The sequence below is a fragment of the Hyaena hyaena genome, unplaced genomic scaffold, assembly GCF_003009895.1.
Source record: "Hyaena hyaena isolate Hyena2069 unplaced genomic scaffold, ASM300989v1 scaffold_171, whole genome shotgun sequence".
Classification (NCBI taxonomy): Eukaryota; Metazoa; Chordata; class Mammalia; order Carnivora; family Hyaenidae; genus Hyaena; species Hyaena hyaena.
In genome coordinates, this window is record NW_024080803.1 from 1936289 (window position 1) to 1963011 (window position 26723).

At 41.9% G+C, this 26723-nt stretch overlaps 2 protein-coding genes and 1 non-coding gene across 4 annotated transcripts in view; 2 read left to right on the plus strand and 1 right to left on the minus strand.

The window, feature by feature from the left end:
* Positions 1 to 1751: 1751 nt before the first annotated feature.
* LOC120237115 lies at positions 1752 to 1858 on the plus strand. Its single transcript, XR_005529862.1, has one exon. It is a non-coding gene; the product is annotated as a U6 spliceosomal RNA (small nuclear RNA).
* Positions 1859 to 16832: 14974 nt separating this feature from the next.
* On the plus strand, positions 16833 to 22502 carry TMEM45B (transmembrane protein 45B). The gene is made up of 5 exons (XM_039240247.1): positions 16833 to 17028; positions 18962 to 19168; positions 20001 to 20185; positions 20734 to 20879; positions 21971 to 22502. Exons 1-5 carry the CDS (start codon positions 16848 to 16850, stop codon positions 22077 to 22079), a joined length of 828 nt encoding a protein of 275 aa, XP_039096178.1. The 5' UTR covers positions 16833 to 16847; the 3' UTR covers positions 22080 to 22502.
* A 141-nt stretch (positions 22503 to 22643) lies between these two features.
* NFRKB (nuclear factor related to kappaB binding protein) overlaps positions 22644 to 26723 on the minus strand; it is a 45008-nt gene continuing 40928 nt past the window's right edge. For both annotated transcript variants that reach the window (XM_039240246.1, XM_039240245.1), the window contains exon 27: positions 22644 to 26688. In XM_039240246.1, coding sequence (XP_039096177.1) covers positions 26563 to 26688 — 126 coding nt within the window. In that variant the 3' untranslated portion in view covers positions 22644 to 26562. The remainder of the gene's footprint in view (positions 26689 to 26723) is intronic.

The window sequence follows — 26723 nt, forward strand, 5'->3', positions numbered from 1 at the left end:
TTGCACTCTGTCTCTCAAAAATAAATAAACATTAAAAAAATTTCTTTTAAATATTGCTCAATACAGGGTCTTAAAAAGAATGAAAAAATAAAGAAAGGGAAGAGGGCCTTCCAGTTACGGCAGAATGAATAGGGAAGCAATTTCTTCCTACAGAAACTAAAAACAAACCGAAAAAAAATGCATAAAACCAGACAAAATTGTCAAAACCAGCCATTTCCGGGAACTGGCAATGAACCAAAGTCAGACAAATTGAGAAGCTGTTGTGACATTTGTTAAGTAGAGTGCCCAGGGGTCTGATGGTGAGTCTGTTCAACAAGACGCTAGTGAAATAGAGAATTGGGTTACTCACAGGTCCTGGAGAAGGCACAAGGCATGCCTCAAGGGGGCATATGGGGAGGTCAAGGCAGAGTACACGCAGAGACGGCAGCAGGAGCTGGGGCACATACCCTTGGGATTCCCAGGCTGTCTGGATTGATGAATCTAAAGCAGAAAGAACAGGGTTTAAGTAAGCCTCACAGGGATCTTATTTAAGGGCTGTACAAGGGGAAGGCCCTGAGAGGAGGGGGAGACTGTTTACCGCAAGGGCCACTGGGGATGTTATATCAGGAACTTACGTTTACTTGTGACTCTGCAGCTGGTATCTAGGGCATGCTCGCAGGAGGGACTCATGTCAGCTCAAGGCCCCTGCAGGCCACCTGGCTACACAAATTGGAGGAGGAGACAGCAATATTATGGATTATTTCAGCTAAACTCTCAAAGAAGCTTTTCTTTTTGAAAAGCTACTAGATCTTCAGGTAAGAACAGTTGGAGACTATTAGGCCTTTTTGCCTGGAACTGCTGCCATTATTCCCTTCCCTCAATGACTTTTAAGTAACTTGGTGCTAACTATGAAAACAAGTAGTTTTGCTGCCAGGGGAAACAGACACGATTCAGGGTAGTGGTTGAGGGGTTGAAAATCCTTGGCTCAGTGGGTTAAACATGGCAATGAACAGGGAAAGGGAGTCAGAAAAATAATTGAAGTCATGGCTGAAAACTCCCCAAGTCTGATGACAAATATTAAACTATAGACCCAAGAAGCTCAGCCAAGAAAACAAAACAATAAAGACAAACAAAAAAACAAAAAAATAAAAAACCCCTACAAAATGAATAACACATATATCATAGTCAAACTGCTAAAAGCCAAAGATATCAAGAAAAAAAATTTTTTAATTTTAACATTTATTTATTTGGGGGGAGATAAAATAAATATCCGTGCTCTGTCAGCACAGAGCCAGATGCAGGGCTTAAACCCACGAACCATGAGATTATGACATGAGGTGAGGTTGGAGGCTTAATCAACTGGGCCACCCAGGTGCCCCCAAAAGAAAATCTTGAAAGCTGGAAGAAAAGGGGCTCACTGGGAAATATCAATATGAGTAAGAGCTGATTTCTCATCAGTACTGTGGGAGACCAGAAGCCCATGGAATGATATAATCAAAGTGTTGAAAGGAAAAACTGCCAATTAAGAATTCTATATCCAACCTAACTAGTCTTCAAAAAAAAGATATTTCCAGATATGCAAAACTGAAAGAATTCATTGGTAACAGAACTGCTTTATAAGAAATATTAAAGGATATCCTTCATGCTGGAACTAAATGAGATTAGGTTATTCAAATGCACAGGAAGGAATGAAGTGCACTAGAAATGGCAAATATGTAAGTAAATATAAAAGACTATCTGTCTCTATTTCCTGAAAAGTGTAAGACTATTCAGTGCTCACTTCAGCACCAAACATACTGAAATGGGAACGGTACAGAGAAGATGAATGTGGCCCTTGCACAAGGATGACACGCAAATTTGTGAAGTGTTCCATACTTTTTTGTTGCATCACTATGTTGTCCACCTAAAACTAATATAACATGTATGTTAACTAAACTGGAATTAAAATTCAAAACTAATTAAAAAGTTTTTTAAAAGGCTGTTTAAAGTGCTAATTGCAACACTGTTGGTTTATAATATATATAGTATATACTTATATTTAATACATTGATTGTTGATATGTATATCAACAGTGGCACGAACTATAAATTAACAAAGCAGCTATATTTTATCAGAATTAAATTAAAATTAACCAAAAGTAGACAGTGATGCAGACTGTAATTCCTAGAGCAAGCACTAAAAAACAAAAAAAGGCTTCAAAACCATAGCTAAAAAAATGAAAGGAGGAATTAGAGTAGTACATTAGCGGCACCTGGGTGGCTCAGTTAGTTGAGAGTTCAACTTTGGTTCAGGTCATGATCTCACAGTCCATGAGTTCAAGCACGGCACCAGGCTCTGTGCTGACAGCTCAGAGCTGGGAGCCTGCTTGGAATTCTGTGTCTCCCTCTCCCTCTCTGTCCCTCTCTCACTCATGTTCTCTCTCCCAAAAATAAACAAACATTTAAAAAAAATATATACACAAAAGACAGCAGTGAACAAGGAACAGAGGAACAAGAAAAGGTCTGAGAGAACAAGTGGAATTTGAAGTTAAAAATACAACATTTACATTAGCACCCCCAAAACTTGGGGCACCTGGGTGGCTCAGTCCGTTAGGCATCCGACTTTGGCTTAGGTCATAGTCTTGCAGTTTGTGAGTTTCAGCCCTGCATCAGGCTCTGTGCTGACAGCTCAGAGCCTGGAGCTTGCTTCGGATTCTATGCCTCCCTCTCTCTCTGCCCCTTTCTGCTCATGCTCTGTCCCCTCTCTCTTTCAAAAATAAATAAATAAACATTTTGGGGATGAGCACTGAGTGTTATGTGGAAACTAATTTGACAATAAACTATTTGTAAAAATAAATAAATAAATAAATAAATACATAAACATTTTAAAAATTTTTTAAAAAGAAATACTTAAGGATAAAACTAACAAAATAAGGAGAGGAAAACCACAAAACTCTGATGAATGAAACCAAAGAACTAAATAAATGGAAACCTATTCCATGTTCATGAACAGGAAGACACTATTCTCAAGATGTCAGTTCTTCCCCACTAGATCTATAGATTAAATGCAATCTCAGTCAAGATCCAAGAAAGTATCTCATGGATATTGACAAATTGATTCTAAATTTATATGGAAAGGCAAAAGACCCAGAATAGCCAACAAAATACTGAAGAACAGTCAAAGGACTCATGCTACCCAACTTCAAGCTTATGTTAAAGCTACAGTGATCAGGAGGAGAATGTGGTATTGGCAAAGAAATAGATTAAATAGATCAATGAAAAAGAATATGGGGCCCAGAAATAGACCTTGATCAACTAACCTTTGACAAAGGAACAAAAGCAACACAACGGAGCAAAGATTGTCTGTTCAATAAATGGTGCTGGAACAACCGGATATCCACTTGCAAAAAAATTAATCTAGACACAGACCTTACACCCATCACAAAAATTAATTTTATTTCAACTAAATGGACCATAAATCTAAATGTAAAATGCAAAACTATAAAATTCCTAGAAGAGAAAACCTAGATGACCTTGTGTATGGTGATTTTTTTTTAGATTAACAGCACCAAAGAAATTATCCATGGAAGAAATAACTGAGAAGTTGGACTTCATTAATATTAAAAACTACTGCTCTGCAAAAGAGAAAAATCAAGAAAATTAGAAGACAGCCCACAGACTGGGAGAAAATATTTGCAAAAGGACACATCTTGATAAAGGACCGTTACCCAAAATAAGCTAAAACTTAAGAAAAAAATTTTAATGGGCCAAATACCTTGACAGACACTTTACCTAAGACATGCAAATAAGCACAAGAAAAAAGCCCCCACATCATAGTACATCTTCAGGGAAATGAAAATGAAAATGATGAGACAGCACAACATACTTCTTAGAATGGCCAGAATCTGGAACACTGACGACACCAAATGCTGGTGAGGGTGTGGAGCAACAGAAACGCTCATATATTGCTAGTGAGAATGCAAAACGGTACAGCTGTTTGGAAGATAGTTTGGCAATTCCTGCAAAACACACTCTTACCATACAGTCCAGCAATCTTGCTCCTTGGTGTTTACCCACAGGAGATAAAAACTGACGTCCACACAAAAACTTGCACACAGATGTTTATAACAGCTTTATTCATAATTCTAAAATCTTGGAAGCAACCAAGATGTCCTTTAGTAGTTGAATGTATAAATAAACTGTGGTACATCTAGACAATGGAATATTATTATTTTTTTTTACAAATATTTTATTGTCAAATTGGTTTCTACATAACACTCAGTGCTCATCCCCAAAGTGCCCTCCTCCATGCCCATCCCTCCTCCCCCCCACATCCATCAGTCCTCAGTTTTTGTCAGCATTCAAGAGTCTCTCATGGTTTGCCTCTCTCCCTTTCCCCCACCATTTCCGCCCTTCTTCTCCCCCTTGTTCCTCCGTCAAGTTCCTCCTAATCCTCCTATACGTGCAAACATATGATATTTGTCCTTCTCTGCCTGACTTATTTCGCTCAGCATAACACCCTCAAGGTCCATCCATGTTGCTACACATGGCCAGATTTCATTGTTTCTCATTGCCATGTAGTATTCCATGGTATAGATAAACCACATCTTCTTGATCCATTCATCTGTTGATGGACACTTAGGCTCTTTCCATGTTTTAGCTATTGTGGAGAGTGCTGCTATGAACATTGGGGTACATGTGCTCCTATGCCTCAGCATTTCTGTATCCCTTGGGTAAATTCCTAGCAGTGCTATTGCTGGGTCATAAGGGAGTTCTAATGTTAGTTTCCTGAGGAACCTCCACACTGTTTTCCAGAGGGGCTGCACCAGTTTACATTCCCACCAACAGTGTAGGAGGGTGCCCATTTCTCCACATCCTCGCCAGCATCTAGAGTCCTCTGATTTGCTCATTTTAGCCACTCTGACTGGCATGAGGTGGTATCTCAGTGTGGTTTTGATTTGTATTTCCCTGATAAGGAGGGACGCTGAGCATCGTTTCATGTGTCTGTTGGCCATCTGGATGTCCTCTTTGGAGAAGTGTCTGTTCATTAGACAATGGAATATTATTCAGTGCTAAATAGAAATGAGCTATGAAGCCATGAAAAGACCCAGAGGAAACTAAAGTGCATGTTACCAAGTGAGAGAAGCCAATCTGAAGAGGCTACATACTGTATAATTCCAATATGTGACATTCTGGAAAAAGCAAAACAATGGAGATAATAAAAAGGGGTGGTGTCAGAGGTAGGGGAAGGGTAGAAATGAACAGGCAAAGCACAGAGAATTTTTAGGGCAGTAAAAATACTCTGAGATTTATGATGGACACATGTCGTTATGATTTTGTCCAAACCCATAGAATTCACAACATCAGGAGTGAACCCTAAGGTAAATTATGGATGTTGGGCAATTATGATGTGTCAGTGTGGACTCATCCTTGGTTTAAAAACAAAAAGCACCATTTTGGTGAATGATATCAACAATGGGAGAGACTATGCATGTGTGCAGGCAAAACGCATAGGGAAAACTCTGCACCTAACTCTCAATTTTGTTGTTGTTTAGAGCTCTAAAAAAATAGTCTTTTTGAAAAAGCATAAAAGAGACATAGAAAACAAGAAGCAAAATGTAACCACATTAATAATTACAATGAATATGGGGGCGCCTGGGTGGCTTAGTCGGTTAAGCGTCCGACTTTCGCTTAGGTCATGATCTCGCGGTTCGTGGGTTCGAGCCCCGCGTCGGGCTCTGTGCTGACTGCCAGCTCAGAGCCTGGAGCCTATTTCAGAGTCTGTATCTCCCTCTCTCTCTGACCCTCCCCTGCTCACGCTCTCTCTCTCTCTCCCTCCCTCCTAGAAATAAATAAAAATATTAGAAAAAAATAATAATTACAATGAATATGAATAGATTGAGTAAACCCGTTTTGATTACTTAAAAATGCAGACATTTTTAACCATGCAAATTCTCAAAAAGTCTACGTTTTGTTCATATTTTGGGGAATAACTAGAGGCATATTAATGCAAATAAACCAGGAAAAAAGAATAAATGGCATCCAAGAAACAGGGAGTCAAAAACAGGAAAAAGCAAAGGGAATTTAAAAGATGGTGCCAAAAATAAATAAATAAATAAAAATAAAAGATGGTGCCAAATGCCCCAGGATGATAGACAACCAGTCCAGTTTTGGAGAAGGATAAAGGGGCTTGTAAGAAAGGATTAGGTACATCGGAAAGTAAACAAATGAAAAACAAGGCAAATATTAATTCCAGAATAAAATAGCAATGGTGAAAACATAACTCATAATACGATACTTGGATGAGCATGTATTTGTTCCACAAATATTTGAGTGCTTACCAAGTCAGGACCTGCTGTAAGCACTGAGCCAACTGCAGCAACAAAACAGATCAAATCCCTACTTTCAGGGAGTTTACATTCTAGTGAATAGAGCTGGATACTAAAATGAAAATCAATATGCAGTATCAGCTAATGATCCATGCGTGCCTTAAAGAAAATGTAGACATATACTGGATAGCATTTGGTAGGTAATGATTAACTGTAAATAACAAACATACAATAAATTCTTTAAAAAAAAAGAAAAGAAAAGAAAAAGAGGAGGAGGAGGAGGAAAAGGAGAAAAGGAAGGAGAGAGAGAGAAGGAGAAGAGCTAGTCTACCTGAATTGGAAAATGGGACATGCCTGCTTCTTTACACAAAGTAGTCAGGGAATAAAGTAACATTTAAAGAGATACCTGAAGAAAATGAAGGAAAGACCTGTTAACTCTCTGTGGGGAACTGCTAGAAAGAACACACAGCCCAAGCCCAGAAGCAGGAGGGGGGTCTGTGCTTGCAAGTGGAAGGCAGTGGAAGGGACCGCGTGTTGCGTGGCTGGAGGGGATAGGAGGGGCCAAAGAGAAAGCTCAGGATCATGTAGGCCTTATCAGCCCTGGTAAGGACTTTGGATCTACAGAGCCATAATAATGAAACTAATGATTGAAGCAATGAACTGCTGTGAACATGACCCGCTGAAGAGGATGGAGAGGTGTTACGAGAGCTCCAGGAGGTTGGTGGGTCACGCTGACAGCGCTGTAACAAGTGGCAGCATGTACAAATGAACAAGCCTATCAGAAGAAACCGTGGGAAGGGTTTAAAGTGGTTTCACTAGTGAGTGAGCAGGGACGGGGCACGGGGCTGCTGTTTTTCATTAGAAGCCTTTTAAATGCAATTTGACTTTTTTTTTTTTAACTATAAAGTTTTTAAAACTTGTGAAAGTTCTTGGTGAAGGGTGGAGACCTCAACTGTAAATGTTTCAGATGTGAAATAGCCCTGACTGTGTACCAGTGATAGAGGGATGGATGTCCCTGATGGCCAGGGATGGAATAGGATGTGCAGACCACCGGCCCTTTATGTCCCTAGCAAGTATTTTCTAACCCCCATCAACTGCTATTTTTCTCCCACTTTACACATTCTTTAGGTCACCACTCGGTTCCCCCGGGAATAAAACCATTTTCCTTTTGAACCAGTTCTAGATAACACTTACCTTTTGTGTTGTTGTTCTTTTATTATTTTTTTTTTCAAGTTAGTTAACATACAGTGTAGTCTTGGCTTCTGGACTAGAATCCAGTGATTCATCTCTTACATACGACACCCAGTGCTCAACCCCAAAAGTATCCTCCTTAATTCCAGTCACCCATTTAACCCACCCCACCCACACTTCCTACATCAACCCTCAGTTTGTTCTCTGTATTTAAGTCTTTTATGGTTTGCCTCCCTGTTCTTATCTAATTCTCCTTCCCTTCCCCTATGTTAATCTGTTAAGTTTCTCATTCCACATATGAGTGAAAGCGTATGATATTTGTCTTTCTCTGTATTGACTTATTTCACTTAGCATAATTCCCTCCAGTTCTATCCACATTGTTCCAAATGTCAAGATTTCATTCTTTTTCATCGCTGAGTAGTATTCCATTGTATATATGTATAAATACACCACATCTTCTTAATCCATTCATCAGTTGATGGACAGTTGGGCTCTTTCCATAATTTAGCTATTGTTGATTGTTGGAATCCGTGCCAGCTCCGACAGGTACAGGGGTCCCTGAAGGATGGACGGTGTCGGCGAAAGAGAATGAGAGAGCCCCAAGATTCTTTCTGATCACCAGGCAGGCATCTCTGTCCTGTCGGTGTTGGTGTCTTTATTTAAAGGTTCAGCAACAACATGAAGTCAGAGAAAGGAATTTCTACAATGGGAGGCCTTTTGCGATAACAAGTTTTTGATATTCTGCAGAATTATCTCAGTCATAGTGAATTTACAACCAAGGAATTAACAGGATGTTATTAGTGAAAAACAGGATAATATATTGGTTAAGTTGTATATAGATAAGCTAGGAGTCATTCTGTCTGGCTCTCAAGAGGATGAATGTTTCTGAATTGGTTTGTGTGTGGAAACCATCATGGGGGCCCTAAATGTGTCCGTCTTGCACTTGGGTTTATGTTTTAGCTACTCTCATCTATCTTCATCCTAGCTGCCAGTATAAGGGAGGGTGTTTGTGGAATGTAGGCCTTGAGGAAGGGACTGCTATGCTTCACTAATTAGCAAAGATATATGTAGTAACTATGTTCTGCCCTGAAATAGGCTCTTTGTCTCAGGGCCAGGCTCAGTTGTAACTCTTGTGTTCTTAACCCCTTAGGTCTTGGATCTGCAAGGCCCATAGGAAGAGCCTTTTGACAATCATCCATAGAGCTTTCATCTAAAATCTCTCTTGCAAAGGCAGAAATATGCTTTTCCTTATGGGGTATCTGTGTTCAGAATATGGGTCTGATATGGAATAGTGTGAGGCCTGGTCAATACCAGCAGGCTTATATCCAACATGAGCCAGTAGTAGCAGAAGGAGATAGCAGTTTTCATTTCTCAAGGCAGGAGCTGCAAACCCTGCCATTTCCTTGCTGTGACTGCCATCCAGAGGGGCCAGTGCCGCTCCCGGCAGTTGATAGTGCTGCTATAAATACTGCAGTGCATGCACCCCTTGGAATCAGCATTTTTGTATCCCTTAGATAAATTCCTAGTAGTATAATTGCTGTGTTGGAGGGTAGTTCTATTGTTAATTTTTTGAGGAATCTCCACACTGTTTTCCAGAGTGGCTGTACCAGTTTGCATTCTCACCAACAGAGCAATAGGGATCCCCTTTCTCTTCATCCTCATCAACATCTGTTGTTTCCTGAGTTGTTAATTTTAGCCATTATGATTGGTGTGAGGTGGTATCTCATTTGTGGTTTTGATTTGTATTTCCCTGATGATGAGCAATGAGCATCTTTCCATGTGTCGGCCATCAGGATGTCTTCTTTGGAAAAGTGTCTATTCATGTCTTCTGCCCATTTCTTCACTGGATTATTTGTTTCTTGGGAGTTGAGTTTGGTAAGCTCTTAAATAAATGTTCATTCATTTTGAAAGACAGAAATATATGGAGAGAGTGAGCAGAGAGAGGGAGAGACAGAGAATCCCAAGCAGGCTCCAAGCTGTCAGCACAGAGCCCGATACAGGGCTCGAACCCAGGAACTGTGAGATCATCACCTGAGCCAAAGCCAGACACTTAATGGACCAAGCCACCCAGGCGCCCCCAGAAGCTTTTATCTTGATGAGTCCCAATAGTTCATTTTTGCTTTTATTTCCCTTGTCTCTGGAGACATGTCAAGTAAGAAGTTGCTGTGGCCAAGGTCAAAGAGGTTGCTGCCTGTTTTCTCCTTTAGGGTTTTGATGGCTTCCTGTCTCACATTTAGGTCTTTCATCCATTTTGAGTTTATTTTTGGGTATGGTGTATGAAAGTGGTCCTGTTTCATCCTTCTGCATGTTATTGTCCGTTCTTCCAGCACAATTTGCTGAAGAGACTGTCTTTTATCCACTGGAAACTCTTTCATGCTTTGTCAAAATTAGTTTGCCATATATTTATGGGTCCATTTCTGGGATCCCTGTTCAATTCCATTGATCTATGTGTCTGTTCTTGTGCCAGTACCATAATGTCTTGTTGATTACAGCTCTGTAATATAGGTTAAAGTCCAGGATTGTGATGCCGCCAACTTTGGTTTTCTTTTTTAATATTATTTTGGCTATTGGTATTCCATATAAATTTCAGAATTGTTTGTTCTAGCTCTGTGGAGAATGCTGATCCTGTTTTGATTAGGATTGTGTTGAATGTGTAGATTGTTTTGGTTAATATTGACATTTTAACAATATTTGTTTTTCCAATCCATTAACATGGAATGTTTTTCCATTTCTTTGTGTCTAATTTCTTTCATAGTTTCTATAGTTTTCAGTGTACAGATCTTTTACATCTTTGGTTAGGTTTATTCCTAGGTATTTTATGGGTTTTGGTGCAATTGTAAATGGGATCTATTCCTTGATATCTCTTTCTGTTGCCTCATTATTGGTGTATAGAAATGCAACCGATTTCTGTACTTTGACTTTATATCCTGTGACTTTGCTGAATTCAAGTGTCAGCTCTAGCAGTTTTTTGGAGTCATCTTCCAGGCTTTCCATGTAGAGTATTACATCATCTACAAAGAGTGAAAGTTTGACTTCTTTGCCAATTTGGCTGCCTTTTATTTTGTTTTGTTGTCTGTTTGTGGAGGCTAGGACTTCCAACACTATGTTGAACAACAGTGGTGAGAGTGGACATCTCTGTCGTGTTCCTGATCTCAAGGGGAAAAGCTCTGTTTTTCCTACTTGAGGATGACATTAGCTGTGGGCCTTTCATATATGGCTTTTATGATGTTAGGGTATGTTCCTTCTATCCCGACTCTCTTGAGCTTTTATATTAAGGATGCTGTATTTTGTCAAATACTTTTTCTGCATCTATTGACAGGATCATATGGTTATTCTTTTAATGTTTATTTATTTTTGAGAGAGAGAGAGAGAGAGAGAGAGAGAGAGAGAGAGAATGAGCAGGGGAAGGCTAGAAATAGGGAGACAGAATATCTGAAGATCAGAAGCAGTCTCCATGTAGTGAGTGCAGGGCCCAACATGGGGCTCTAACTCACAGACCATGAAATCATGACCAGAGCTGAAATCAAGAGTCGGCCACTTAACTGAGTCACCTAGGCACCCCCAAGATCATATGGTTCTTATCCTTTCTTCTATTAATGTGGTGTATCATGTTTATTGATGTGTGAATACTGAACCAGCCAGGAATGAATCCCGCTTTATCATAGTGAATAAGTCTTTTAAAGTACTGTTGAATTCGATTTGCTAGTATCTTGTTGAGAATTTTTCCCTGCAGTTTCATCAGGGATATTGGCCTGCAGTTCTCCTTTTTAGTAGGGTCTTTGTCTGGTTTTGGAATCAAGGTAATACTGGCTTCATAGAATGAGTTTGGAAACTTTCCTTTCATTTCTATTTTTTTTGAACAGTTTGAGCAGAATAGGTATTAAATCTGCTTTAAATGTCTGGCAGAATTCCCAGGAAAGCCATCTGGCTCTGGACTCTTATTTGTTAGGAGGTTTTTGATAATTGATTCAATTTTGTCCTTGGTTATGGGTCTGTTCAAATTTTCTATTTTTTCCCGTTTGAGTTTTGGTAGTGTGTGAGTATCTAGGAATTTGTCCATTTCTTCCAGATTGTCCAGTTTGTTGCCATAAAAATTTTCACAGTATTCTCTAATAATTGTTTGTATTTCTGTGGTGTTGGTTGTGATCTCTCCTCTTTCATTCATGATTTTATCTATTTGGGTCCTCTCTCTTTAGTTTTTGTGAAATCTGGTCGGGCTTTATCAATTTTGTTTGTTCTTTCAAAAAACCAGCTCTTAGATTCATTGATTTGGGTAAATGAATGTATATCGTTCATTTATGATGTAATCTTTATAATTTCCATTCTTCTATTGGCTTTGGGTTTATTTGCTGCTGCCTTTCTAGGTCCTTTAGGTGTAAGTTTAGATTGTGTATTTGGGACCTTTCTTGTTTCTTGAGATAGGCCTGAATTGCAGTGTATTAGTCCTCTTAGGACTGCCTTTGTTGCATTTCAAAGGGTTTGGACTGTCATGTTTTCATTTTCATTTTCTTCCATGTATTTTTATTTTTATTTTTATTTTTTTTAATTTTTTTTAATGTTTTATTTATTTCCAGGAGAGAGAGAGAGACAGTGTGAGCAGGGAAGGGTCAGAGAGAGAGGGAGTCACAGACTGAAACAGGCTCCAGGCTCTGAGCTGGCAGTCAGCACAGAGCCCGACGCGGAGCTCGAACCCACGAACCGCGAGATCATGACCTAAGCGAAAGTCGGACGCTTAACCGACTAAGCCACCCAGGCGCCCCACTTCCATGTATTTTTAAAATTTCTTCTTTAATTTTCTCATTTACTCATTCATTCTTTAGTAGGATGTTCTCTAGCTTCTATGTATTTGGGAGCTTTCCAAATTTTTTCTTGTGGTCGATTTAGAGTTTCATAGCATCATGGTCTGAAAATATGCACGGTATGATCTCAGTCCTTTCGTACTTGTTGAGAGCTGATTTGCGTCCCACTATGTGATCTATTCTGGAGAACGTTCCATGTGCACTGGAGAAGAATGTGTATTCTGCTGCTTTAGGATGAAATGTTCTGAATATATCTGTTAACTTCATGTGGTCTAGTGTGTCATTCAAAGTCATTGTTTCCTGTTGATTTTCTGTCTAGAAGATCTGTCCATTGCTGTAAGTGGGGATGTTAACATCCCCTACTATAATGGTATTATTACTGATGAGTTTATGTTTGTGATTGATTTATACATTAGGGTGTTCACATTGGGGGCATAAATATTTACAATTGTTAGCTCTTCTTGATGGAGAGACCCTTTAATTACGATAAAGTGCCCTTCTTCATCTCTTGTTACTATCTTTGTTTTAAAATCTAGTTTGTCTGCTACAAATATGGCTACTCTGGCTTTCTTTTGACATCCATTAGCATGATAGATGGTTCTCCATCCCCTCACTTTCAACCTGCAGGTATCCTGAGGTCTAAAATAAGTCTCTCATAGGCAGCATTTAGATGGATCTTTTTTTTTTTTTTATCCATTCTGATACTCTATGTCTTTTGATTGAGGCACTTAATTCACTTACTTTCAGAGTGATAATTGAAACATATGAATTTAGTGCCATTGTGTTATCTGTAAGTTTTGTGTTTGTGGTGATGTTTCTGGTCCTTTGTAGTCTTTGCTGCTTTCCACTCACAGAGTTCCCTTACAATCGCTTGCAGAGCTGGTTTAGTGGTCATGAATTGATTTAGTTTTTGTCTGGGAAAGCCTTTCTCTCTCCTCTATTCTGAATGACAGCCTTGCTGGATAAAGGATTCTTGGCTGCATATTTTTCCTAATCAGCATATTGAATATTTCTTCCCACTCCTTTCTGGCTACTACTCTTATAGGTTAAGGACCGTTTGTCCCTAGCTGCTTTCAGAATTCTCTTTGTATTTTGCCAGTTTCACTATTATGTTGTGGTGTTGACCTGTTTTTGTTAACTTTGAAGGGAGTACTCTGTGTCTCTTGGACTCAAATGTCTGTTTCCTTTCCCAGATTAGGGAAGTTCTCAGCTATAATTTGTTCAAATAAGACTTCTGCCCCTTTCTCTCACTCTTCCTCTTTTGGAAATCCTAAGATACGGATATGGTTTCATTTCACGGAATCACTTAGTTCTCTAATTCTCCCCCTCGTGATCTGGTAATTTCCTTTCCCTCTTTTTTGGCTTCATCAGTTTCCATAATTTTATCTTCTATTTCACCTATTCTCTTCTTCCATCCTCGCTGTCACTGTGTCTAGTTTATTATGCACCTCAACTATAGCATTTTTTAATTCATCGTGACTGTTCTCAGGTCTTTGATCTGTGCAGCAGGAGTTTCTCTGCCATCTCCTATGCTTTTTTCAAGGCCAGCTATTAGTCTTATAACTGTTATTCTATATTCCTGTACAGATATATTATTTATATCTGTCTTGAGCAATTCTCTTGTGATTTCTTCCTGAATCTTCTTTTGGGGAGAATTTCTCCATTTTGTCATTTTGGCTAAGTTTCTGGCTTTTGTGTATTTTAAAAGCTTGTTATGTGACTTGCACCTAAGGGTACTCTTTTAAAAAGGGATCACACCCTGTCCAGGACCTGACATTTGGGAAGTGTTTTGGTGCATGCACTCTGTTGTTGGCCTTTCGGCTACTCTATCGCACTGGTCAGTGCTCTGCAGTGCTCTTCCTTGCTTGTAGTAGTGGAGTGTTTGGACCTTCAACCAGATTTGCTTGTCTGTTGAAATAACCCTGGAAAAAGAAAAGGCAAAGCGGAAGGAAGCCTGATCCCACAAAAAGAGAAAAATGAGAGAAAAGATCAAACAGGGAATCAAAAAACTATGAGGCTAAATCCAGAGAAAGAGAAAGGTAAATAAAGAAGAAAAAGAAAAGGTGGGAAAGGAATAGAATAAAAATGCCTGATCAAAAAAAAAAGTATGTTTATGTGTGTGTATGTATATATATACATATATATACTTCTGCATATTTATTATACTTACGTGTACACACACAGACACACACACACAGAACTGACCCTAAACAAATCAGAAACTATGAGCTTGTTTCCAAAAGAAATAAAAGAAGAAAGAACAATTAAATCAAATCAAATCAAATTAAATTAAACAAAAAACTGTTGGTACCTGGGACTGCTGCCTGTGCTGGTCTGGAGGAGAGGCCATCTGGTCAGTCAATGGTAGCTCCACTTGGTAGAGATAAGCAGTTACCAGGCACGGAGGGGTGGCGTTGGTGTGAGCAGGTCCCGCCTCCAGTGGGGAGCTCTGTGCTGCTCTCTGAAGCCCCACTGTGTTGGTGATGGGGAGATAAATGGCAACACCCCAATTTCTCCTCCCTGGATCAGGTGTCTCAAACCACGCTGCTCAGGAAGCCCTAAGAGAGTAGCGGCAGTCAGCTTGCCCTGCCCCAGTCTCCCGTGCCTCTTAGGCACTCAGCTGGGATTCAAAACCCAAGGTCTTTTTTTTTTTTTTTTTTAATAACATTTATTTCGTTTTGAGAGACAGAGAGAGACAGATCATGAGCAGGGTAGAGGCAGAGAGAGAGGGACACACAGAATCGGAAGCAGGCTCCAGACTCTCAGCTGTCAGCACAGAGCCTGACGCGGGGCTCGGAAGCCACAAACTGTGAGATCATGACCTGAGCTGAAGTCGGACACTCAACCGACTGAGCCACCCAGGCGCCCCCAAAACCCAATGTCTTAAGGGGCCCTGCACTTCGCAGACCCTGTTCTGGTGTAGCACCACTCTCCCCTGCTGATAAAAGGCCTCTGGCTGGCACGTGCAGGATCTTTTGTCCTCGGGGAGGCAATAAACCCTCTTCCCACAGTACTCAAAGAGGGGGGCTGTTCTCTTACAGTGTGCCCCTGAGATCCTTACGCCGCGCTATGCTTTCTGGGCTGGTTCCCATCCCCCCAGGAGTGCAGCCATGTTTCCAGTTCCATTCAGAGAAAGGAGAAAGTCACGCTTTTTTTATACCTTTGAGTTTCAGCTCCAGAGGCTAGATCCTGCCAAGCTATCTCCCCCCACCTGTGGAGATATTTCTGTCACTCTGTAGATTGAATTCCTAGGTGCTTCAAGTGATCTGACCTCAATACAGCTGTGTTTGAGGGCCAAGGAAAATCCTGGTCCCCCTATTTCTCCGTCATCTTAAACCAACACTTAACATTTTGATCGTATAGTCTAAGTGACTATAAATGGGATAAATATAAATCATGGCCACTATCTTTTATGGAATAAGGGGGTGTTTATATAATTTTTTTTTACTACAGTATATTTATTTTTGAGAGGAGGAGTTGGGGGGGGAGAGAGAGAGAGAAATAGAGAGAGAGAGAAGGGTGATGGAGAGGCACAGAGAGAGGAGAGAGAGAATCCCAAGCAGGCTCTGAGCTATCAGCACAGAGCCTGACTCGGGGCTCAAACTCACAAACCGTGAGATCATAACCTGAGCCAAAGTCAAGAGTCAGGGTGCTTAATCAACTGAGTGCCCCTATATAATTATTTTTACTTTTACCAAATTTGAATCATATTGACCATATCCCTTCATACTAGAAGGCTGCATCAAATCTCAATTTTTTTTTCTTAATTTTTACGTTTATTTATTTTTGAGAGAGACAGAGTGTGAGCGGGAAAGGGGCAGAGAGAGAGGGAGACACAGAATCCAAAGCAGGCTCTAGGCTCTGAGCTTTCAGCACAGAGCCCGTCACAGGGCCGTCACAGGGCCGGAACCCACCAACCACGAGATCATGACCTGAGACAAAGTAGAATGCTTAACCAATTAAGCCACCCAGGAGCCCCTCAAGTCTCTTAATTTTTCAAATTATTTTCAAATTAGGTGGGAAATGATACTGTGCTTTCACTTGACATTTTCAATTACAATATTTATCAATGTGTACCATTTTGTGAGTTGCATATTCATGTCTTTTGCACATTTCCTTATTTGCAAAAGGCTCTCTAATGCAATAACTATTTATCATAACAATTACAAATGTCTTCCTGGTTTGTTGTTTGCTTTTGATATATAAAGTACTTATGTAGATGAATTTTTAAAAAATTCTCTCCTTCACATCACATTTAGGTAGGCTTTTGTACCGTGATCAGTAAATACTTGCCTATCCTTCTCCCTACCCCCAGCCCCCTTTGATTTTATCCAGGTTTTTAAAGTCTTAGGGCCAAAGGGTATTCTCTTGGGCATTCACTCAACAGACAGGACTTCAGTAACATAACATGAAGGCTTATTTTACGAGAATGAGTGGATCCTTCTTAACATAGCTTATGATCTGGAATCCTCAATCAAGTATTGTGCTTCCTGCCAAAATATCCATTTGTGTCTTCTTCATTCAGCCACCTAACAGCTGTCCCCTATTTTCTCAGGTGTCCAGGAACACTGATGGCAAACTTTAAGGGCCATGCTCTCCCAGGGAGTTTATTCTTGATAGTTGGACTGTGGTGGTCAGTGAAGTACCCACTGATGTACTTCCACCAAAAGGGGAAAAGCAGCCAGCTGACTCATTACCATCAGCGTCTCGAGATCATTGAAGCCGCAATCCGAACTTTGTTTTCCATCATTGGTAAGAAGGGGGTTGTCTGGACCAGGGACCTCCCCATCACATGCAGAACCTTTAACCCATTTTCTGGCCCCTGTGAAATGCATGTTCCCACCAGCAGATAATAAAACAAGGATATTCAGTTGGCCACTAAATGTTTTATAATATCTATTGTGTACTGAGCTTTGTAATATTAACACTTAATAGCACCTTACATCATAGGACACCATGAAAAACTGCCAAATAAACTACATTTTTTCCCCCTACAAGGACACAGATATAAGATGTAGAAAAAGAAAACATACTTTATGAAAAAGATAAAACACAAATAAAAACAGAAAGAACAAACAAGAATGAGATGATGTACATGAGTTAGGAGAAAGTACTAAATGGAGTTTCATTTTAGAAAAAAATCATCTTTTTTCCGATGGTGTCCCCACAAGAATCTCAAGAGTAGTTACCACCCAATTCCATGGCATATCCTCTGTCCCCAGATATCAAGCAATTACGAAGAAGGGGACTTTATGTTAGACGACTAGTAAGAGAGGCAGTGGAAGAGACCGAAAAAAGCCAACAGAGGGCTATTTGAAAGGGATTATCCCTTACTATGTCCTGTTCCAACAAAGTTTCATGTACTTCCACTGTGACTGGTCATCCACTCCACTCCACTAGTGGCCAAATGAAAAGGGGCCAGCAGTGCCAATAGTAGAAAGCATTCTTCCTCAGAATCTGCTCTGAGTAATGAGAGTAATGAGGGATCTTATTCTACAATTGCATTTTGCCACATATCACCTTCGGCTTACTATTTCTCAGAAGGAACGGAAGCAACACCAGTAGCTTCTCTTGCAGTGAGCAAAGGTGCTTAGCTTTGTTTTCCGAGTCTGGTTGAATTTTCCCATTCGTATCTCCTCTTTCTGGAGCTATATGGCTTAAATGCTAAGGACAGCATCAACCTTGCCAGAAAAGTTGATAGAGCCAGAAAAATATTTGGCCTCTTTGCTGGGTGAAAATAATACTCCTTCAACAATATCTCCTGAGCTCCAAGCATGCACAGGAACTCACTGCTCCAGGTTTTAAGGCTACAATGGGGAACCAAATATAGTCCCTGCTGACACAGGGCTTCCATTCTAGTGTGGGTGGGCCTTCCTTCTCCTGGCAAGTTTCCACCGACTCCTTGATAAACTCTTTGATAAATTCAGGAAGGGGCTGGGTTTAAAACAAACAAAAAGTTTGGAGAACGGGTTTCAGAATGTGGTCATGGAGAATTATTCCAGGCCCCAAGATCATTTTGGGCACCAGGCATAAAGGCCAACCTTTGCTTTCCTAAACAAGTGATAAAGAAGAAGGGACAAGAACTGAGAGCTACCCCGTCAAAGGCTTGCGTCTCCTAACACAGTAGGGCCAGAAACACCATGGTGCAGGGGCCCTCATCTGGTTCTCCTAGTGTTTAGGGCACAGAGACCTAAAGCTAGGAGAAGGTGCTCACTCTGTGCTCAGGAAAACCAGTCACTTGAAGTCTGCCCTGACAGAAATACACCTGGCAGCTGCTTCTCCCCCTTAGACGTGTACAAGTACCTTTATCACCAGCATATCTCCATTATTTGCAACCTAATTGTTCCTTTCCCTGACTTCTTTCACTGCTCACTTAGCTCTGACGTGAATAAACCAGCCACATTCTCATATACGTGATGCCTTGCCTTCATCTCTGCCACTGGACGAATACCCTGGGGATTCGTGTGCCTGTTTCTATTACTTCTTTACTCTGCACCCCCACCCCCGAAGGAACAACAAAGGCAAGATGTCTACACAGGTTCCTCAGCAAATGCCTTCTGAGGGAGCAAAGGAGGCTACTTCCACCTGCCTCTTGACTTCATTCATGACTTGGGGGCATTTCTTGTTTCCCATCTGCCTGGGAGCTACTCTTCCCTCCTTAACTTCCACTCTCACTTCCCTGCAGGGATCCTGGCAGAGCAGTTTGTTCCGGATGGGCCCCACCTCCACCTGTACCATGAGAACCAGTGGGTGAAGTTGATGAACTGGCAGCACAGCACCATGTATCTGTTCTTTGCAGTCTCGGGAATCGTGGACATGCTCACCTATCTTGTCACTCACGTTCCCCTGGGGGTGGACAGACTGGTTATGGCTATCGCAGCATTCACTGAAGGTAACTTACGGGTATGGAATGGACCAGGATACAAAGACCAGAAATACTTCAAATATAATAACTTTCCCCAGAAAATCCAAATCTCTGAATTTCAAACACCTGAATAGGACTTGGTCCTGTGCTCTAGAGGATACAAGTGACCTATTCCATAAAACAGCACATGAAAACGTGAGGCTCTTAGCCAGTCTCTGGCTCTCAGCACACACTCTCCCTCCTCACCGTCTCCGCCCCCCCCCCATCACACTCCTGTGCCTGAGTGCACCTGCACACTAAAACACACAAGAACTCTCCAAAACCTGGTTGGATGCCACCATGCCAGAGAACTCCCTCTGTTGGGAAAAGAAACACTGCACTCCACCCTGAACCCAGGAGCATTCTTACCTGGACTCCATCACAAACCTCAGGAGACCCACCCAGCAGGTAGGACAGATCTCCCAGTATAACTCATATTAACCAAAGTAATGAGAAGGCGCTTTGTAATCCAACCACCTCACTTCTGTACCTCAGGAAGAGACAAAGGTTGAATCAGGGCAAAATTGAATTTCAAGTACACACACAATTTGTCACCAATCAGCAACGTGTTTCTCCTACACATCCTGTATTGAAGTTACCACGGATTAAAAGATTTTAAAAGACACATCCTCTGCAGTTATATCCACTTCACACACAAAATTAAATCTAACCTGCGTCTGTTGCCCTGTAATATCATATAAACGGACTTTGTAACTGCTGAAAAATCTCACTTTAAGTGTAGGAGGGCATTCTAGCAGTAGAACAAGCCCTCTGAAGTAGAAACCAGCGAATCGCTGATGGCTGAAATGGCTTTGTGCAGGTTTTCTCTTCTACTACCATGTCCATAACCGGCCACCCTTGGACCAGCACGTCCACTCACTCCTGCTGTGCGCACTATTTGGAGGGACTTTCAGCATCTTCTTAGAGGTGATCCTCCGGGACAACATTGTGCTGCAACTCTTCCGAACCACTCTCGTTATTCTTCAGGGCACCTGGTTCTGGCAGGTAATTATTCAAAACTGTGGTCTTCACATTGCGTGGCTTCAAGGAGCTCCAGTGCGTTTGTCCAAGAGAAGTCATGAAGGGGCAGCACTGACATGCCATGTGACCTGGTCTCCCTGTGTCCACCCCACAACTTAATTTTGTCCATGAATACCTTGCTCACTGGTTGACAAGCAGAATCCATGGAGCATAACATAGCAAGCAGATTAAGAAATTTCCCTATCTGCCCTCCCCAGTGGAGGTACTGACCCTGTTTACAGGCTCCACATGCAGTACTTTCAGGGGTCATTTCTATAGTTTGTTACAGGCTCCACTTGCTAAACTGCTGATTTGAAATCTAGGCCCTGAAATTTCGTTTTAAATAAGCCTATGCTAAAACCAGAATTACCTTAGAGCAATTCTCCTGCGCAAAAAGGCTTCTCTATGCTAATGGAGGTATGAGAAATAGGAGGTAGTGGGGAATGCATGGACAACTTGGGTAGCCACAGGAAGGGCGCAAGCTTGTGTTTCTCAGAACCAACTGAGGTGGACTTCTCTGTATTCCACACCAGATCGGATTTGTGCTGTTCCCACCTTTTGGAGCACCCGAATGGGACCAGAAAGATGAAGCAAACATGATGTTCATCACCATGTGCTTTTGCTGGCACTACCTGGCTGCCCTCTGCATTGTGGCCATCAACTACTCTCTCGTTTACTGGTAAGTCCAAGGGAACACATCTTTGTCAAGCTTTTTTCTCCTAACAACCCTTTGTCCCCAGAATCTACTGCACTGCATTTTATTCCCAGTGGCCCACCTTTCATAACAAAGCAGTGCTAACTTCTACCACTTCATGAGTGCAAAATATATGCCAAGTTCTGCACAAGGTACTCCACCCCTGCAAAGGAGAAGGAGAAGATACTGAAAGGCTGAAGGATTGTCTGGTTGTAGTAATCTGACAGACCCAGGTTTCAAAGGCGGTTCTGACAGACTGGAAGGCTGTCGTGTGAAAGGAAAAACTGAATTAGGCATCAGTACTGGACTGCAGATCCTGCTCTGTCCATTGTCTTGAGCCCATCACCTTGTCCTGGATCAGTCCCACCTCCTCCCCAGATGTGTGACAATCAGACACAATGTCAAAACAGCAAGTACCCTTTTGAGGGCTCTTCAGAGGTTACTGGAATAGCTGATCATTCCTGTGCACTCATTGTCCCAGGCACTGTGGGAAGCACTTCAAGTCTATTACCACACTGAATCCTCATTATTTTATGAAGTATACACTATAACGTTTTACAGATGGGGAAACCAAGGCTCGAAAGACTAAGTAACTTGATCGAGGTCACCCTATGAGTCAATAGCAGACACTGTCTTGAACTGCAGAGCGAGTGACTTTTAGGATATGCTATTATTGAGTCTGTCATTTGTAGCTGCCCCTCTTGTTTCTTCTAGTTTCTGATTTCCCTACCCAAAGCAGATGTACATCACACACAGAATTCCACACAGGCCAAACTGAAGAGAAGGTCACAGTTTCCTTTAGTTCTACTGCCTGGTGGGTGAAACAATACACTGGGAGGCAGGAGACCTAGGTTTAGTCTGTTGTGACATTAACCAGTAAATATTATTAATCATGAGTCCCTTTATCTACCAATGAACACCACCCGAGAAATGAGATATGCAGACAACCACAGCATTTGGTGGACTTATAAAGAAAATGCGTTAAGAACCAGTAGATGCTTTAACATCCTTGGTTGAGAGAATAAGGGAATCTGGGAGGCCTAATCTCATGTGCTCTTACTGTTGCTCTATTACAGCTATTTGACTCGGTTAAAGAGGCGCGGAGGAGAAGTCATTGGGATTCAGAAGCTGAAGTCAGATCACACGTACCAGACGGCCCTCTTGAGTGGCTCAGATGAGGAGTGAGGCGGCTACTCATCATCAGCGCGGGCTGGACATGTCCCTCTGAGCACAAACAGCTTGTGTGCACAAAGGTGTAGCTTAGCTCCTCCATTTCAATGCTTCCTTTGGTCTGCTCTTACGGTTCTACGTATTTGCACTTTCTCATTTAATTGGCTAAAGTCTGTGGTGCTGTGGTATCGTTCATAAAGAAAAATGACACAAGCCTTTACTTGTGCCTCAGTATGAAGAGAAATCAAAGACTCTGAAAGTTTCAGAACCAGAAGTGGCCAGGTGGATGAGTCTAGGATAGGAATCCAGCAGAACGTACTGCTTTTGATAACTTCTCTTTTTTTCAAATTTCAAGAAAACAGGTACTTTCTTATTAGAAAGTAAATACAGGAGACTGACTTTATTTTAAAGATACAATTCTACCACATATTTCTTAAAGTAAAATAGTTCACAAACTTTGGTACTTTAAATGTTACTAGTTAAACATTTCCTAATTAACCATTAATATTCCAGAGTACTATAATACCACTGATAAGCCATGACACTGGGCCAAAGGTGATTTTTTTTTTTTTTTTTTTTAATCAGAAAGCTAGTCAGTGGCCCAGCTGAGAGCTGGAACGCAAATGTTCTGGTTCCTCAAAAGAACCCTAATAAGAAGACGATAACAGGAAGTCTGTATAATGAGGTAGAAAAATGGGAGGTTACTGAAGGCCTTGAATTTAAATACAGCTGAAAGCAAAGGTTAGGAATCCTGCAAAAGATGTGGATCTTGAACTAGTAATATAAAGTCTTGACAGTCTAATCTTGCTTCTGGATCTGCTTTTTTCTTTTTTTTAAACTTCCTTCAACAAATATTTATTAAACATCTACTTTGCACCAGCACTGAAATGGTTGAAAGAATTAAGGAGATCCCTGTCCAGCAAGGAATTCAATCTAATGGGGAAGATACGAAAGCGATTACATACAGGGTGACTAGTGCCATAAGGGGTAAGTACAACTACAAGGGAGGGGAGCATATGGGGAGTTTGCCCTGTAGAAGAAAAAAAAAGCACATTCCAGGCATAGAGAGTAGGAAGGACAAAGGCCATGAAATCATGAAGGAACGTGGAGAGTTAGTGAAGTTCTACAAACAGATAAAGTGGCCTAGGCCAATTCTGAAAGGTCTTCCAGACAAAAGATACCAGTGGTTTGCACAGCACTTTCCACACTCTGAAATGCACAGTATCCCACCTGATACACACAACCATCTGTAACAGAAGCCATATTAGGTTCTCCAGAAAAGCTGATTAGCAGAAGGTCACACAGCTACTAAGTTGCGAAGCCAGCCTTCAGGATGCAAAAGTCAGCTTCCTTCCTGCTACTTCACACAAATGCGGAAAGAGATCTTTCACACAAAGCACTGGGTGCTTTCTGGAAGAAATGCTGTACCTAAGTGAATGCTGACCTCCCATGGTTAGCCAGCATTTCAATGCTGAAGTCACACATCAGGGGTTGAGAATGAGCTACTTGAAAATACACAGTTACGAGAAGAGAACCTGTGGTCCCCTTTCAGGGTCCACTTTCTTTGGCCTGCTGACTATGAAACCAAACACTCATTCAACAAATACTGGAGGATCTATTATGAGCAATTAATTTAAAACATATTCTTTCTTTAGAGACTGGAGATGGGGAAAAGGAACCTATTTCCAGTTTTACTTTCATAGTAAAGATCTCCATTTTAGGTTTGCAGGGTGGGGGGAGTGTACCACACTATAAGGAAACGTATTTTCTCTAGAGCGAGCACCTGAGGTGTGAAGACAGGACATACAATATTGAAACTTACTGTAATACACCCTTCACAGCAGCCGTTTGGGATACTTTCATGGAATTGACCAGCCCTGGAGAAAAACATCCTTACGTGTGGTATTACGGTACAAACTCATCACAAACAATGCTATTTATCCAATCCAGTCTTAAGACATCTAATCTGAACACTTTTACCAACCTCTGAACCTCGGGGTCAGAGGCTCAGTGGCTGCCATGAATTCTTCTGGACTTATTCCCCCCCCCAAACAGTCGCCATCTCTACCACATCTCCACAAGACCCCTGAGGTCTCCACGGAACCACGTTTGATGCAAATACTGGTGACGTCACTTGAACAACTCCAGCCGGGGCTTGCCACTCCTCAGTACTCCACTGACAGGCTGGGCAGTGCCAAATCGTACTTCCCGGGGAGGCAGTCCTACACTAGCGTCCTAAAACAGCCCTGCTCCCCTAGCATGCAGACAAATGTCTGCAGGCTCTCAGAGACAGGCACAGCCAGGTGACTTCAGTAAAAAAACGTGTGAGGCAGGGCTGGGGCTGAATGCCAGAGCTCCTTTCATGAACTCATTTGTTAAGTAAATTCAGAAGGGGTCTGTTTTAACCAATAAATACCTGAGACAGGATTCCTCAAATTTCTACCGTTTTCTCATTCAGAAACTGTCATGTGGATTCTTCACGTGAAATGTGCCTCCAGGAAGCAATGATGTGCAAATATTAAAGTACGGGAGAACACAGACGCACTCTTCTCCACTCTGCTAAAAGGCCATTTTTCTCCTTCACGGATGTCCCTTCCTCTCCCCCTTCCCAGCTGGACTTCTGTGCCAGCCTCCCACTACTAGCAAAAGCTCAGTCACCCCTCAGCCAATTCTCCTTGGCTCTCTGTATCTTGGGCTTACCGCCCTAGCTCCAACTGTCCCCACACCTCAGCATGACCCACACAGCCACCCTTCCATAGGAAGGCAGCAGAAAGGATACTTAAACTCAGAAGACTGGATTTACATCCTGGTTCCCTTTAACCTCAACTCAGACTTACCACTTCTCCCAGGGATGAGAAGTTAGAAGACGGTTGATGATGTCTATTTACACAACTGTTTTAAGAATCAAATGCGGTATCTCAAAAGCCACAAGCCACCCTGACCTCCTCTGTAATCATCCTGATCACTCAGCTTCCACCTTGCAATCCTCTAAACTAGGCCACTGACATCTTCTGTCCTCAACTCCACTTCCTCACCAGACCCCATAAAAGATCATCAACTAAATTTCCACAGATTAAAGATGCATCTTTAATAATCTGGAAACAGAGAGAGAGAGTGAGCGAAGGAGAGAGAGAGAGAGAAGCCCTGACACTGGAGAACAGCCTTGCTGTCTACCCCTGGTCCCACACAAGAGAGGCATATATTGTTAACAACCAGTGCTTTAATTATTACATTTCAAAATACTGTTCTGAGCTCTGCCACAGCTTGAATAGGCTGAGAACTGTGAGGCAGCCAGGATAAAAGGACTTGTAACTCCCGACTGAGCTCTCCTATGACTGTGTGGCCTCACCTGCATAGTGGGCACACCCACTCTCTCCTCTTGCCATCTCTACTCTGGAGCAGAAGTCCATAAAGTTCTACCTCAAGGGCCTAAGGACGTAAAAGACATTTTAGGCCTGAGGAACATCTGGACTCTGGCAACTACTCAGTTCTGCCTTCTGACTGAAAGCAGCCAAGGATAATACATCAACGAATGGCCATGGACTGTGTTCCAATAAGACTTTATTTACAAAAACAGGTAGCCAGCCCAGGGCTGTGGTGTGCAGACTCTTGCCCTGAAGCAAAGCAAAACATATAATCTCTGAACTGCAATAAAGTCTATGCTGCAAAAGCAGCAAGTCTGCTGGCACTTGCCTATTCTGTCCACAGGCTCTGGACTTTTGTGTGAACAGGCCTAACAAAGGGACAAAGTCAGTAGATGAAGATATGGACCACTGTCAGGATCCTGATACCTCATCTTTATGAGGTAGTGCCAAACTAGTCCCACTTCAGGGAACCCACGCTATCTCACTTCCTCAGTTTCTTACCCAGGTGACAGCCTCCCCATTACTATGCAGCTCTCAAGTCAGCCACCAACTCACTGAGAATCCTGCTATTCTCTCATTCTCATCAAAAGAATAAGCAATCAGTTTGGGGCAGTGGGGAGTGGGGGCTTTATAAAGCCCACGTTTCCACTGGATAAAGATGTACAACAGGTTCTTTAAAAAAATAAGTTACATAAAAATTTCTGGACACAAAATTCCTATCCAGACCACTAGTCACAGAGAAGACCAGAAGCTAAAAAATACAATCCACATCGAGAACAAGGCTTACTGATGGTCTGCATACTCTGCAGCTATAAGCCTTCCCCTGGTGTCTGGCTCTCAGGAGAGAACCATGGCTCGTGTGGCACAACTATGACTTCATCCAACCCAAACAGAGGAGCTTCTCCTGGATCGGAACGGAACAGCCCTTGGAAGCTGGGGGGGCACTTTTCTCAGCGTGCTCCACCGTGGAGTGTTGCGGCAGAATCCAGGCCACTGCTGACATCATCCCACTGCTGGCCTTCCCTTCAACAGACAAGCTGAGAAGGACATTGCAACCTCCCTGCTCCCCTCCTTTCGGCCAGAAGGGCAGCCCAGGTGCGTGCTTTCATGGACGCCATCTTTCTCTTTCTGAATCACTGCTGTTCAGGTGCCTGTTTAGGAGATGGAGCTGTGGTCACAACAACAGTGGACACTGCTTTGGAGGAACCAGAAGCTGTTCCCTGTTGAAGGTGGGATGCGGGGACAGTCTGGATGCGCACCTGTTTGCAAAGAGAGATGATTTGGTCACCAGGCT

Excerpts from the sequence above, each read along its gene's own strand:
- TMEM45B (XM_039240247.1), top strand. The coding sequence starts at position 16,848 with ATGGCAAACTTTAAGGGCCATGCTCTCCCAGGGAGTTTATTCTTGATA. Across the intron at positions 19,169-20,000 it reads TATCGCAGCATTCACTGAAG|GTTTTCTCTTCTACTACCAT; the intron begins GTAACTTACGGG and ends GGCTTTGTGCAG. Across the intron at positions 20,186-20,733 it reads AGGGCACCTGGTTCTGGCAG|ATCGGATTTGTGCTGTTCCC; the intron begins GTAATTATTCAA and ends ATTCCACACCAG.